General features: G+C 39.6%; 1 protein-coding gene across 1 annotated transcript in view; it reads left to right on the top strand.

Moving 5' to 3' along the window:
- FBN1 (fibrillin 1) overlaps positions 1-13,589 on the top strand; it is a 236,321-nt gene that overhangs the window by 150,008 nt on the left and 72,724 nt on the right. The window contains exons 20-31 of the mRNA XM_045395431.3: positions 212-337; positions 849-968; positions 1,176-1,313; positions 2,177-2,227; positions 3,854-3,979; positions 6,077-6,304; positions 7,680-7,805; positions 7,932-8,060; positions 8,757-8,882; positions 8,994-9,119; positions 10,694-10,816; positions 12,234-12,359. Of these exons, the coding sequence (XP_045251366.2) occupies positions 212-337; positions 849-968; positions 1,176-1,313; positions 2,177-2,227; positions 3,854-3,979; positions 6,077-6,304; positions 7,680-7,805; positions 7,932-8,060; positions 8,757-8,882; positions 8,994-9,119; positions 10,694-10,816; positions 12,234-12,359 (1,545 nt within the window). The remainder of the gene's footprint in view (positions 1-211; positions 338-848; positions 969-1,175; positions 1,314-2,176; positions 2,228-3,853; positions 3,980-6,076; positions 6,305-7,679; positions 7,806-7,931; positions 8,061-8,756; positions 8,883-8,993; positions 9,120-10,693; positions 10,817-12,233; positions 12,360-13,589) is intronic.

Here is a 13,589-nt window from a genome sequence, read left to right as displayed (position 1 = left end):
TCAAAACATAAAATAAAATAAAATAAAACCAGGTCAAGCCTCTGTTTTCCTAAAATGAGATCGTTTAGGTAAAAGCTAATGATACAAGAATTTTGCCTTTTTACTTGAATCGATCATATCATTATTACTTTAAAGATCTAATGTAAAAGAGCAAAGAAGATACAGGCAAAGTCTGGACCCTTTTAAGTGTTCATTTTCATTGACTTTCCAGATATTAACGAATGTGTACTGAACAGTCTCCTTTGTGACAATGGACAATGTAGAAATACTCCTGGAAGTTTTGTCTGTACCTGCCCCAAAGGATTTATCTACAAACCTGACCTAAAAACGTGTGAAGGTAAACCAGATCTTTGTTCTTATACTGTGCACTTTGCTATCTTTTGGAATGCCATCAGAAAACCGTAAGACTAAATTAGAGTCTCCTGTATTTTAGACAGTTATGCCAATTTAGTTGAAATTCTGTGGTTCTAAATGGCACTAGTATGTACTTTGTAAGCCACTTATGGTATTTACTTGCAATTGGCATTTTAATTGCCATCATTTAATAGATAAAGAAAATGTTATGTGTCTGCTATTTGAGCTGTTAATTCAGAAATCACGTACACATGTACTGCAGATATTCTGAATAAAAAGAAAGGTTCAGCCTAGTCCCATATTCTATACTATAGAGACGTACTAGTCTATACTATAGAGTTATTTTGGCATTCCATCTAGTGTAGGAAAAACTATTAGGCCAGCTTTACTATGTGGGATGAAGGATATGTAGTAGCAGTTGAGGCCAAAGTTGAAGTACTCTTTTAGGCCCAAGACTAAATTTTAGCAGTAATGTAGACCTGTTTTTGTTTCAGACATCGATGAATGCGAATCAAGTCCTTGCATTAATGGAGTCTGCAAGAACAGCCCAGGTTCTTTTATTTGTGAATGTTCTTCTGAAAGTACTTTGGATCCAACAAAAACCATCTGCATAGGTATGTATCTTTCTGAGAATGATTTTTCTATGTTTATCAATGTTGTTATACTCAATATCAGCTTTTCCTGCAAAAGAGTTTAAGTATGGATGAACAACATTAAAAACTTCATTATTCTTTGTTTCAAATGCTATTTTTTCCTATGATTCCAAGGTGTATGTTTGAATTTTTATATTGATTCATTAAATATTATTCCCTCATCTGCAGAAACCATCAAGGGAACTTGCTGGCAGACTGTCATCGATGGGCGGTGTGAGATCAACATCAATGGAGCCACCTTAAAGTCCCAGTGCTGCTCCTCCCTCGGTGCTGCGTGGGGAAGCCCGTGCACCCTATGCCAAGTTGGTAAGAGAAACCCATGCTGTGGTTCCTGCACCACTCCACTGGTCTTTGCCTAAAAAGGGGAAGCCTAGTACTTCGTTTAGGCTCACATGAGAATTTTGAAAGATTTAATCCTGATGACCCCAACCATATTGCTGGATGGGAAATAAGAAGTGTCAATTTTTATGTGATTTTGTTAATTTATTATTTTCTATCTCCACATTGTAATGTGGTTAGTTAGTGTTGCTTCCCTGGAGCACCAGTGCCTACCGGCTCTCTTTGGAACCTTGTGGTTAGGGGTTCTGAGCTTTTTATAGGTACAGATTCTCTTTCAGAAAGCTAATTGATGTAAAGAAACCAGTATTCATGACTAAACTTCAGGAGGATTTCTGGTGAACGTCTAAATCTGTTGGGAATTTGAGGTTTGAGAACCTTGCTCATGGTTTTGCTGATTTACTGTTTAGATATATAAATGTATAAATTTATGTGAATGCTGGAGGGCATGAGATCTCCAAATTATAGACCGAGTTTTCCATATTCATGTTAAAGTAATTCTATAGTGTGATTCCTATTTTCAGGTGAACAGCAAGAGAGAAATCTACCTTCAGTTTCCCTCTTGGCTATCACTTTAACATGATCTATAGGGTACTTCTGTGTCTTTTAGAATATCTTAGTGGAATTGAGCTTTATTTGAGGAGACATTTCATTGTTGTTCTTCCTCACCTATGCAATCTCAGAAACATTTTGTTATCTCATACTTATAGCAACACAATCTACTTCATGTTCCAGGTCATCTTTCATGTTTTTTATACTATGTCAGAACTGCAAAGTCTGGATATTGTTATCTCAAATTAATTTTCTGTTTTGTTTTTCGCTTTTTATTACAGATCCCATATGTGGTAAAGGGTACTCAAGAATTAAAGGAACACAGTGTGAAGGTATTTCTGATTACTTATAAACCATACATTTTTGTGTGAATAATGAATGTTTGTATTAACTTGGACTGGATAAAGCTGTCATGTAACTTAACAGGGAGAAATATGCAGCAGAGAAAGAAAAAAATGAGAACTACAAAACAGAACAGCTGTTAATTTCACAAGTGTATATATACTATTGCTAGTGTCAGACCGCTATGTCCAAAGGACAGGGTGGATAGCTTAAAATGTTTTAGGTTGATCACAGTTTAGAGAGACTGCACTTTCACAATGCTGTCAGGAAGAGAAAAACAGGAAGTTTTTGATGAGTCTGTAAAATGTGTGTTTCTTTGGTTTGTCCTGGCATTTTTTGTTTGTTTGTTTCACAGTCATGGATGATTTAGAAGGACACATTCTGTTTTCTTTTTGTTGAAAGTCTGCACGGAGTTTCTTCAGTTTGCTGTGATTCTTTCTCGTGGAGTTTCAGATAGACATAGGTCATGGTGACTAACACAACCTGACATGACACAGCAGCTGAAAAATTTTAAAAACAGCAATTAGTCCCATATGTGGGATGAAATGAAGTTTTTTCCCTGTTAAAACAAAGAGGCACACTACAACCCCCACCCTAGGTCTTGCTTTCCAAATGATGACTGAATCCTTTGGCCTTTCTCTGGTCCAGACCCGCTGTTAATAACTTATCTGACCTCAGCAGCATATTTTGTTGTACAAGTGGCCAAAACAAAACAAAAAACCCAAAAAGGTAGATTCCACCCTCTCCCCATTGATCTCTCTTACAAGGAAAGATTCAGAATATTTTTTCAACATTCCTGGTGTGGAAAGTTATTTCTTCTAAATAGAGACACAGTGTATATGAGTTTCTTAGCTAATGTTCCCCCCGCCTTTTTTTTTTTTTTTTTTTGGCATTGACAAGTAAGTGCCTTTCTTTTGATTAACTTGGTGGTGAATACTTTTCCAAATTAAGTACAGAGAACATATTGCTCTCCATTAAGCGAGCTGGGAAGGACTGATACATTTGAGAGAGATTGGATGAATGATGAATGAATGAACATGAGTATCTTTTCATTCTCCTCAGCCCAAGCTGAGACCAAAGCATGGACAGAACAGCCTGAGACCATGGCTGAGTTAGAATTGATTGTACATTGTCTGGTGATTTATCAGCACTTCTTAAAAGACACCCTTCATTGGCCCACATATTCCTTGGTGGGATATTTTTCTATGCTGACCTTCAAGCTGTTTCTTCTTTGCTAGTTTGAAAAATCAGGTTTTTGCTTCTCTACTCATTTCCGGACATCTGGTCTCATAAAGCAAATTATATTGCCGGGAACCTTACCCGAAATGTCCACAGCTACCAGAGCTATCTCCAAGAACTCACACCAGCTGCCTGTCTCTGCAACTCAAAAGTTACTCCCTGAAACCAGTGGAGAAACTCTTACATCTTTAATAATAGGTGGGCTCATTCTGGTTGCTATTCAGGGACCCTAGAAATTCTACACGAACTATTTGTAGGCAAACTAGTTTTATCAACTTACTAGGTTCAAAATGGGGAATAATTATGACTCCATGAGTAGAATAAGGTAGAATGATATTATAAAGATATATTAACTTTATGCTTTTTTTTCTTTTTAGATATAGATGAATGTGAAGTGTTCCCAGGAGTGTGCAAAAATGGCCTGTGTGTTAACACTAGGGGGTCATTCAAGTGTCAGTGTCCCAGTGGAATGACTTTGGATGCCACAGGAAGGATCTGTCTTGGTAAATACTGAGCTCATTATTTTTCTAATAATAATGTACTAAAGATTATTAAAAATGCAGTTAACAAGATATAGCTGAGCACTTAGCTTCAGGTACAGACACACACTCCGAAATTCAGCATGTCCACTAGGGTCCATGGCCGCTCCGTTGACAGTCTTTCAAATAGTGAGGAGCAACTGTAGTTTTTGTTGATATGCAGCTATTCCTTAAATCACTGGCATCACAGTTACTTTTCCAGAACTCTTAAATCGGCCCCATATGCCATGAACTATCAAATACAAGCTGAGTGGTGGAGAAAAGAACAATATTTGCACGTATTTGGAAACTGTAGCCCATGTCTTCTAAGCATATCCTGACATTGGCCAAAAGGACAGGTCCTTGCAGAAATACCTGTGGATATCAGGAGTGAAGATGCCACTCCCCTGAAAAATGAACCTGAGAAAGCCCAGGGCAGGTATCACTGCTAGTCATAGTGGGATACTCTATGCAAACTGTTAGAGCCCAAGTGGGTTCCTCAAGCCAAATTGTCTCACCCCAACCCTGAGAATCCTTAATCCTTAGAACTGTATGTCCTAAGTCCCTATGGGCTCGTGATAGCAGCAAGTTTGAGATCCCACAGTCATGCATCTAAGGTCTGGCAGACTTATTCTGATGTTACTACTATGGCCTCTGCCTCTGCCTAGAGTATATCCCTTGGATCACTGGTCTCTGAGTCCATGACTCTGGAAATGATGCTTACCTGTATTTCACATCTGAAACCACATTACTCTGAAGTGCACGCTCAGTGAAGACTACTGTAGGTAGTTTAAAAGGTGGTATACAGTGAAGGATTTTGATCACTTACCAATTAGAATGAACAAACCTTTAAATATTGAACTTTATAGTTTATAGTATAAATAAATAATATGGAATGGAAGCGGGATTTCAAAGCCAAAAGTATTTTTGTAATTAAGGATGTCAGTTAATGGTAATATGAGTCTTAGTTTCTTTGTTTAGGAGGAATCGGTATTTAATGAGAATCTTCTTCTAGGTTCTTCATTAGAAAGATGCTTCAGTGTTTAATTTTGGATTCATTTTAAAATAATTTATCTTAATATGGGCAGCCTGAATATAAAGCTGCCCAGAACACTTCAAAAACTTTCTAACGTTAGAGGAAACCCAGGGAGTTAGGTAAATTGTTAATGGCCCCATCGTGAAGGAGAAAGAGAAGGAGAATACATCTCACGTTTCAGTTACACTTCATTACTTTCAGATGTATAATCTCATTTGGGCTTCACAGAACCTTAAGAGAGATGAGTGCAACATCCTATAACAGATGTGGAAATTCAGGTTTAGGATAATTTATTGAGGACAATCCACTGGGTTACAGAACAGGACCGAAATCCAGCTCTTCTGACCTCTGCTTGGCTAGGCTTTCTATTCTTCTTCATAACCCATGAATTTGGGTTTGGGGCTAGAGGAATCCCACATGTATCTTGAAGAATGTGCCCATAAGCACGTGTTGAGGTGAAAGAAATATTTGAGAAGAAAAGTCAATGGCCTTTCTTTGCATTTTTCTCTTCAATCTCAAGTAAGACGGTCCTCTTTGCAGAGTTCACCATTCCACCTTTCCAAAAATGAAGTGGGTCTGAGGAAAAGGTGATTGCACTAGGGCAAACATTCTCCAACAATAAAGAGTACAGCTGGCCTTTAGCTGTGGAGGATATGCCAAGGCATCATGGCGTGCATGCATCGGTGATAGGAATTTCTATACAGGAGAAAACATCTCCTGAAAGAGCCTTGTGGGATCTCTCAGAATACCATTCCTTATGTAGAATTATCAGAAAACACCTAACGTTGAAAGGGAACTTTTCAGAAATAGGAAGTACAAACATGGGCTGACAAAGAGAGTCTTTATTAGGCGAGGATACCTACCCCAGAGCCTGGGGTTTTTTTGTTTTGTTTTGGTTTGGTTTTTTTGAGGAATAAAATTAATTCCAGTCAATAAGTATACAGCAAATTATTATGTGTGCAGTACTTTGCCTAACAGAGTGTTGGCAATTTGGGGCAGTGGAAGCCGTGTAGCTCTATTTAACCTCCCTTGGTTCCCTCTGACAGATATCCGCCTGGAAACCTGCTTCCTGAGGTATGAGGACGAGGAGTGCACCCTGCCTATTGCTGGCCGCCACCGCATGGATGCCTGCTGCTGCTCCGTTGGGGCAGCCTGGGGTACTGAGGAATGCGAGGAGTGTCCCATGAGAAATACTCCTGAGTACGAGGAGCTGTGTCCCAGAGGACCCGGATTTGCCACAAAAGAAATTACAAATGGAAAGCCTTTCTTCAAAGGTACAGTGTTATGTTTTCCATGGCCAATTGCCTTCCTCTTTAGACCAACAGGATGCATTTTCATGATCTCAGCACTCTACTTGATCATCCCAGCATGCACTTTTTGCTTTCTGAATTATATAATTATCTTTGTTTAGAAAAGTATGAACTTTTTTTTTTAACTGTTTGGTCCAGGAAGTCCTGGGGGTTAAAATTGTTCTGTATGGAGAGGTAGTTTCTACATGGCCCTCTTAAATGTCGGTTATGTAAATTCAAAGGAACTTTTAATTTGCTTCCAAAGGCTGTGGTAATTCATTGCTGAAGAAGGACCTGGTGTTCTGGAGATTTAATCTCCCAGTTCTGTCTCACATGTAGAAATGAACTTGCGTATTTCTTAAGTGTTTGGTCTTGTTTTGGAAAAAGGCCCCTGTGTTAGGAAACTCAGGTCACATGTTACATGTATGCAGAGTCTTCTAGTCTACAAGAAACTCTTTAAATTATGTTAATGAGATCTTGAGCTGGACACGGTGGTTCATGCCTATAATCCCAGCACTTTGGGAGGCCAAGGTGGGCAGATTACTTGAGTCCAGGAGTTCAAGACCAGTCTGGGCAACATGGTGAAACCCCACGTCTACAAAAAAAAAAAAAAAAAAAAAAGCTAGGCATGGTGGTGCACACCTGTAATCCTTGCTACTCAGGTGGCTGAGGCACAAGAATTGCTTGAATCCAGGAGGTAGAGGTTGCAGTGAACCAAGTACACCACTACACTCCAGCATGGATGACAGAGCAGATCCTGTCTGAAAAAAAAGAAAGAAAGAAAGAGAGAAAGAGAGAGAGAGAGAAAAGAAAGAAAGAAAGAAGACTTAAGATAACATTGAGAAAATATTTCTAAATTGTTCAAATTATTGGCAAATAATTTAAATTATAAATTATATCTTTGAAATTTTTTTTGGCATATCCAAAAAAGCACCAAACAGTATTAAGCGAATATGTCATTCTGCTACACAGTCAATTGATAGCTGTAGGATAATATATTCTAATAATGTTCTATGTGCTTTAAATATAGATACTAGTGGTTTAGAACATATTATCTATTCATTCAGCAAGTAGTGGTTAAATATTCACTATGTATCAGGCAGTGTGCTGGGCCCTAGAAGTCTGAATAGACACATTCTTTGCTGCTTTAACAAGGCTTTATAAAATGTAGAAATTTAAAAGGCTAGAAATGTTTACAAAGTCATGTATCTCATGGATCATCACACATTCTTTGAAATGTGTATTGCCAAGACCTTAAATCAAGAACTTCCAACCTTCAGGATTTAAAATGGTGGGCACTGAGACCTCCTGACTGGTTGCTCATCAACTTATTTTGCCCCACGTGTTCTTATTCTTGAAGATATCAATGAGTGCAAGATGATTCCCAGCCTCTGCACCCACGGCAAGTGCAGAAACACCATCGGCAGCTTTAAGTGCAGGTGTGACAGCGGCTTTGCTCTGGATTCCGAAGAAAGGAACTGCACAGGTCAGTGAATGAGCCTCAAGGGTCAGGAGGGGGGACGTCCTTTAAAACTCTTTATCTTTAACATATTGCCGCAAGAGGTAAGGCTGTCCTGAGACTCATGTGCTGCCACTTGCTGTTTTCGTGCAGACATTGACGAATGCCGCATATCTCCTGACCTCTGTGGCAGAGGCCAGTGTGTGAACACCCCTGGTGACTTCGAATGCAAGTGTGACGAAGGCTATGAAAGTGGATTCATGATGATGAAGAACTGCATGGGTAAGTTTGGAATCATTTGATCAACACAGAAAGAGAAGGATTCCATGAAGCTTTGATGTCTCGTAGCCTATGTCCCAGGTTCTTCCTGCTGCCCCAATGCACTGGGCTCCAGACCAGTGAGTTAGGAATCAGTCTGCAACAGAGGGAGACTGAGGTAGAAAGAATGAGGGAATTCATGCGTGGGTTTGTGGGTGATGGTGGAGACCAGTTGTGGGTCCTTGAGAAGTGAGTTTAACACCTTTTAACACCTAGAATGGATACCCAGGGGGAAGAGAGGACAATTGAAACAGAAGCTGTAGTAGAGGTCCCTTTACAGGATGTCTGTCCAACACTTCTAGAATAGGCAATTGATAAGCTCGTTGCTTTAGGTCTGGTTTCCTAGAAACAAAGTTTGAAATGGAGATTCTTGCAAATGTGTTATTTCTTTCTGTGAGCAAGTTCTCTCAGAAGGTGCTTGTCAGGAAGTGAGGAAAGCAGGGTAGTGCAGGAGGAGAAAATAAACCAAGAGTTTGGCTGCATTTTGGCTTTAGTCTGATCCTGCAGGAAGCTCTGGTGTATGAATAGCACCAGAGAGTTGTCCCACCTTGAGACAAGGAGGTCAAGATGGACACCCAGCAACGGGCGGGGGAGGGGGTGCTCTGGTCTGGTAGAGGAGATGAGGCCTCCACCTTTCACGTGGTCATTTCCATTTCGCAGATATCGATGAGTGTCAGAGAGATCCTCTCCTGTGCCGAGGTGGCGTTTGCCATAACACAGAGGGAAGTTACCGCTGTGAATGCCCGCCTGGCCATCAGCTGTCCCCCAACATCTCCGCATGTATCGGTAAGGAGGGAGACTTTCACACCATTGACTTGAGGTCAGTTGTTTGAACGACATCGCTGCCGGAGTCGGAAGCTTATGTTTGAGTGTTTGTTCTTCTTATTTTCCCAATAGACATCAATGAGTGTGAGCTAAGTGCGCACCTGTGCCCCAATGGCCGCTGCGTGAACCTCATAGGGAAGTATCAGTGTACCTGCAACCCTGGCTACCATTCAACTCCCGATAGGCTATTTTGTGTTGGTAAGTTCTATATTTTATTTTATTTTATTTCATCTCTTCCTAAAACACTCATTGTACTCTGAGTTTTGTTTTCATCACTACTTTTACTTATCTTTCTTGTTTCCCTGCAATATTCTTTTTATAGTGGCTCACGATCTTTGGATCTCATCTCCATTGTCTGTTTAAAGAGCCAGTTAAATGAAGGACATGGGATGTTTTAGCTCTAATAAGCATAATTTGACCCATGCCATTTGGATGTGGAACAGTAGTAGCATGTGCTTTGTCTACGCACACGCATACCAATGCACATTAACAAATGGTAACTGACCACCTGAAATAAACTAAACACAGTGAGTGCTGTGGAAAAGACAAAAAAGCTGAAGTGAAATCTCTGCCCTTAGGCGGTTTAGATCGGCTAAAAGATTTCAAAAAATAGCTATTGGAAAGAAGATCATGGAATGTTCATATCTTACACTGCAGTTGAGGCTATGCCTGGCACTCCTTAAAGATGGGTTTTTGTGGGACAAGAATTTTGCTTTGTGGTCAGCCCTCTGTAGGTTTAGTCGTGCTGTGAAGAGTGGCACAGACAGTCCTGTGGCTTTATTGTGCCCCGAGTCAAAGTGAAACTTTGTAGAAACTGCCAGTTTTTGCCTGGTTTGGGGTGTACACCATGTGGAACTGCCAAGTCTCACATGGTTTCCACCCAAAACCATAAATCAGCCCAAATTTTTCTGAAACATGGCCCAGGACAACTCAGAACTTCAACTCAGGTTATTGAAAAAGATTGGAACCTCAGCCAATCAAACTGAATTTCAAGTTTATAAGTGAATCTGTGGCTAAGAGAATTTCATCCACGTGCCTATTATCATAACTGAGATGTGTTCTCCTAGCACCCAATACTTCTCCTGCATTGCAAATGGCACATCATGCATGGTGCAATTAATTGTTCATCTGTCTCCTGGCCGCAGTGTAATCATTTTGAAGGCATGGATTGTGTCTGTCCCATTCATTATTAGATTCTCATCTCTAAGGCATGGATTGTGTCTGTCCCATTCATTATTAGATTCTCATCTCTAGCACATAGTAGGTATGTCATTAATGTTTGTTGAAGGAATCAAACAGTGACTGCCAGTTGCCCTAAAAAGTGCTTTTCCCCCTTTTTTTGACCTATGCCTGGAAACTTTAAAAATGTGCCATGCCCATAAACACAGAGGGAGGTGTGTTAACCCATTTTTGTGATACTAGAACAGAATACCTGAAACTGGGTAATTTATAATGAACAGAAATTATTAGTTCACAGTTCTGGAGGGTGGGAAATCCAATATCAAGATGCCAGGATTCTGCATGGTCCTTCTTCCTACATTATCCCATGGCAGACAGCATGAAGGTGAAAGAGAGCAAGAGGGGGCTGAACTTGCTCTTTTATTACAGCACCGATCCCACCATGAGGGTAGAGCCCTCATAGGATGATTGCCTCTTTTAAAGGTCCTGCCTCTTCAATAGTGTTACAATGGCAATTAAATTTCAACGTGAGTATTGGAGGGGACAGACATCCAAACCATACCAGAAGGTGATTTTATTTTCATTTCTCTTAGACATTGATGAATGCAGCATAATGAATGGTGGTTGTGAAACCTTCTGCACAAACTCTGAAGGCAGCTATGAATGTAGCTGTCAGCCGGGATTTGCACTAATGCCTGACCAGAGATCATGCACCGGTGAGTAGGTTCTAGCCTCATGTTGAATCTGTCAGTAGGTTCCTAAGTAAAGTAGTTTAGGGCCTAGGCTTTGGAGTCAAGCAGGCTTGAGTTCAAACCCTTGTTTGTCATATATTTTAACTGTAACCTTGATCAAGATACCTAGTATTAGAATCCTCATCTGTAAAATGGAGTTCAAATTGCCTGCATAAAATAGTATTTACAGAGCTTACCATAGTACCTGGCACATAATAAGTGGAATATAAAATACATTTTCCTTCATTGACCAGACTTTTGATGTTTTGGCCTAATTCAGTGCAACTCCAGGTTTATTCCTTGAACCATCAGCAACAGCATCACCTGAGAACTTGTTAAAAAATGTAAAATCTCAGGCCCCATCCCAGATCTACGGCATCACAAACTACTGGGGTAGATCTCAGTAATTTGTGTTTTCACAAGCTCTCCAAATGATTTGGATGCATGCTAAAGTTTGAGAACCAGTGGTCTAATTTATACTTCCTTTTGTATCACCCTGGCTGCGAGAGCTGTGAGCCAGGTAGAGGTGAGAAACAAAGTGGGTAATAACATAGGCTTTGATTTTCGCTTGGCTTAAGAAGATAATTTGGATTTAGGAGCCAAAATTATTTTACTGACCTAGAAAAATGTCCCTTAAAAGTCTAGATATAAATTTGGCTATAAAAATTGTTGAAAATAAGGCCAGGCACGGTGGCTCACATCTGTAATCCCAGTACTTTGGGAGGCTGAGGCAGGCAGATCACCTGAGGTTGGGAGTTCAAGACCAGCCTGACCAACATGGTGAAACCCCATTTCTACTAAAAATGCAAAACTAGTTGGATGTGGTAGCACACGCCTGTAATCCCAGCCACTTGGGAGGCTGAGGCAGGAGAATCACTTGAACCCGGGAGGCGGAGGTTGCAGTGAGCCAAGATCATGCCATTGCACTCCAGCCTGGTGACAGAGTGAGACTCCATCTCAAAAAAAAAAAAAATTGTTGAAAGTAAATATTATTACTAAGAGCATCTAAGTAGGTATGGTTATTTCAAGTGTTTCTTACCTTAAAATATTGCTAAAACACTTGATAGACTTCAGGCATTTATAATTTGACAATAAGGAAAATAAGATTTATAATGATTTTTGAATGGTGAATTAAATGAGATAAAGATTTTAAATAAAAGCCTTTTAAGCAGGTGTGGACCTTGCCCTTGAACAGTATATTATAAATATTGAAAATTATTTTTTCCTTTTTTTACCAAGGATAACCCAATGGACTAATTTATGCAAAGCTTCATTTGGATTTGAGTGTTAATAGTCTTATGCTAGTAGGCTAAGTTTATTTGGCTTGGGTCAGTTAATGTTTTCTCCATGAATAATGGAACCAATATCAACAACCTGTGGTTGTTGGTTTCATTCTTTGCAGACATCGATGAGTGTGAAGATAATCCCAATATCTGTGATGGTGGTCAGTGCACAAATATCCCTGGAGAGTACAGGTGCTTGTGTTATGATGGATTCATGGCATCTGAAGACATGAAGACTTGTGTCGGTAAGCAAAGAAAACAGAATGTTTCATGTTGTCTTGTTTATAAGCACTGTTAAATTACATAAAGTTCATTTGGGTTATTGATAGAAAGATTCCATAGGAAAAGTAAGGCTATTTAGGAGCACAATACTCATATTTTAACCAGCATTCCAAAGAGAGCTTTCTTGTGACTATTAAATGGTACTCTTGTCAGCTATGTTGTGTGGACTGACTGACCATTTGTCAGCTCCAGATGCACATTTCTTTTATGCCTCTCCGTTACTTTTGTCCACTTAACCCTCATTCTGTTGTGACTAGAGTGTAGGCTTTTTAAATGCTTGACTAAAGGCAAACAAAATTGACCTCTGACAAGAATGCAGTAAACTTTAGAACTGATCTATTTGTTTTGTGTAGTTTCTATTGTTCTGCCTTCAAGTTTGATAAACTTTTTTTCTATGATATCTAATCTGACTTTCCTCACGTACAGTGTATTTTTCATCTCAGATGTTGTAGTTTTCACCTCTAAAAGTTCGACTTGGGTATTTTTTCATATCTTCTGGGTCTCTGCATAATAAGTTCAATAATTCCTCTAGCTGTTTGAACACACAGAATGCAGTTATAATAACTTTTAGTGTATTTGTCTCCTAATTCTATCATCTGCATTAGTTCTGGGTCATTTGAATAAATTGAATTTCTTCCTTATTTTAGGTCATATTTTCCTGCTTCCTTGAGTGACTGGTAATTTTTGATTGGATGCCAGATATTGTAAATTTTGTCTTGCTGAGTGCTAGATATTTTTGTATTCCTAGAAATATTTTCGAACTTTGTTCTGAGGTATAAATTACTTGGAAACACATAGATCCCTTTCAAAGTCTTGCTTTTAAGCTTTTAAGCTATGTTAGTCTAGGGGGTAATTTTGCTCTGTTAGTGAAGTAAGACCCTTCTGGATATTCTACCCGATTCCCTGTGAATTATGAGGTTTTCCAGTCTGACTAGTGGGAACAGGCACAATTCCAGACCCCCTGTGAACTTTGAGGATTCTTCCCTCTCATTTTCTTGGGTAGTGCTTTCCCCAGCCTTGAGTAATTTGTTTCTTTACATGAATGTGCTCTGGTCACTACTCATCTGAATGCTTGAGGAAGACTCTTGGCAGGTGTCTGGCATTGCTTTCTTCTGTGTAGCTCTCTCTCCTGTCCTTTACTCTGCCCTGTGAACCCTAACTACCTCAGCCTTCCAGATACCCAGATTCATCTC

Source organism: Macaca fascicularis, chromosome 7, assembly GCF_037993035.2.
Source record: "Macaca fascicularis isolate 582-1 chromosome 7, T2T-MFA8v1.1".
In the NCBI taxonomy this organism is placed as follows: Eukaryota; Metazoa; Chordata; class Mammalia; order Primates; family Cercopithecidae; genus Macaca; species Macaca fascicularis.
Note: the sequence above shows the minus strand (reverse complement) of the source record. Positions and strands in the feature narration are given on the sequence as shown.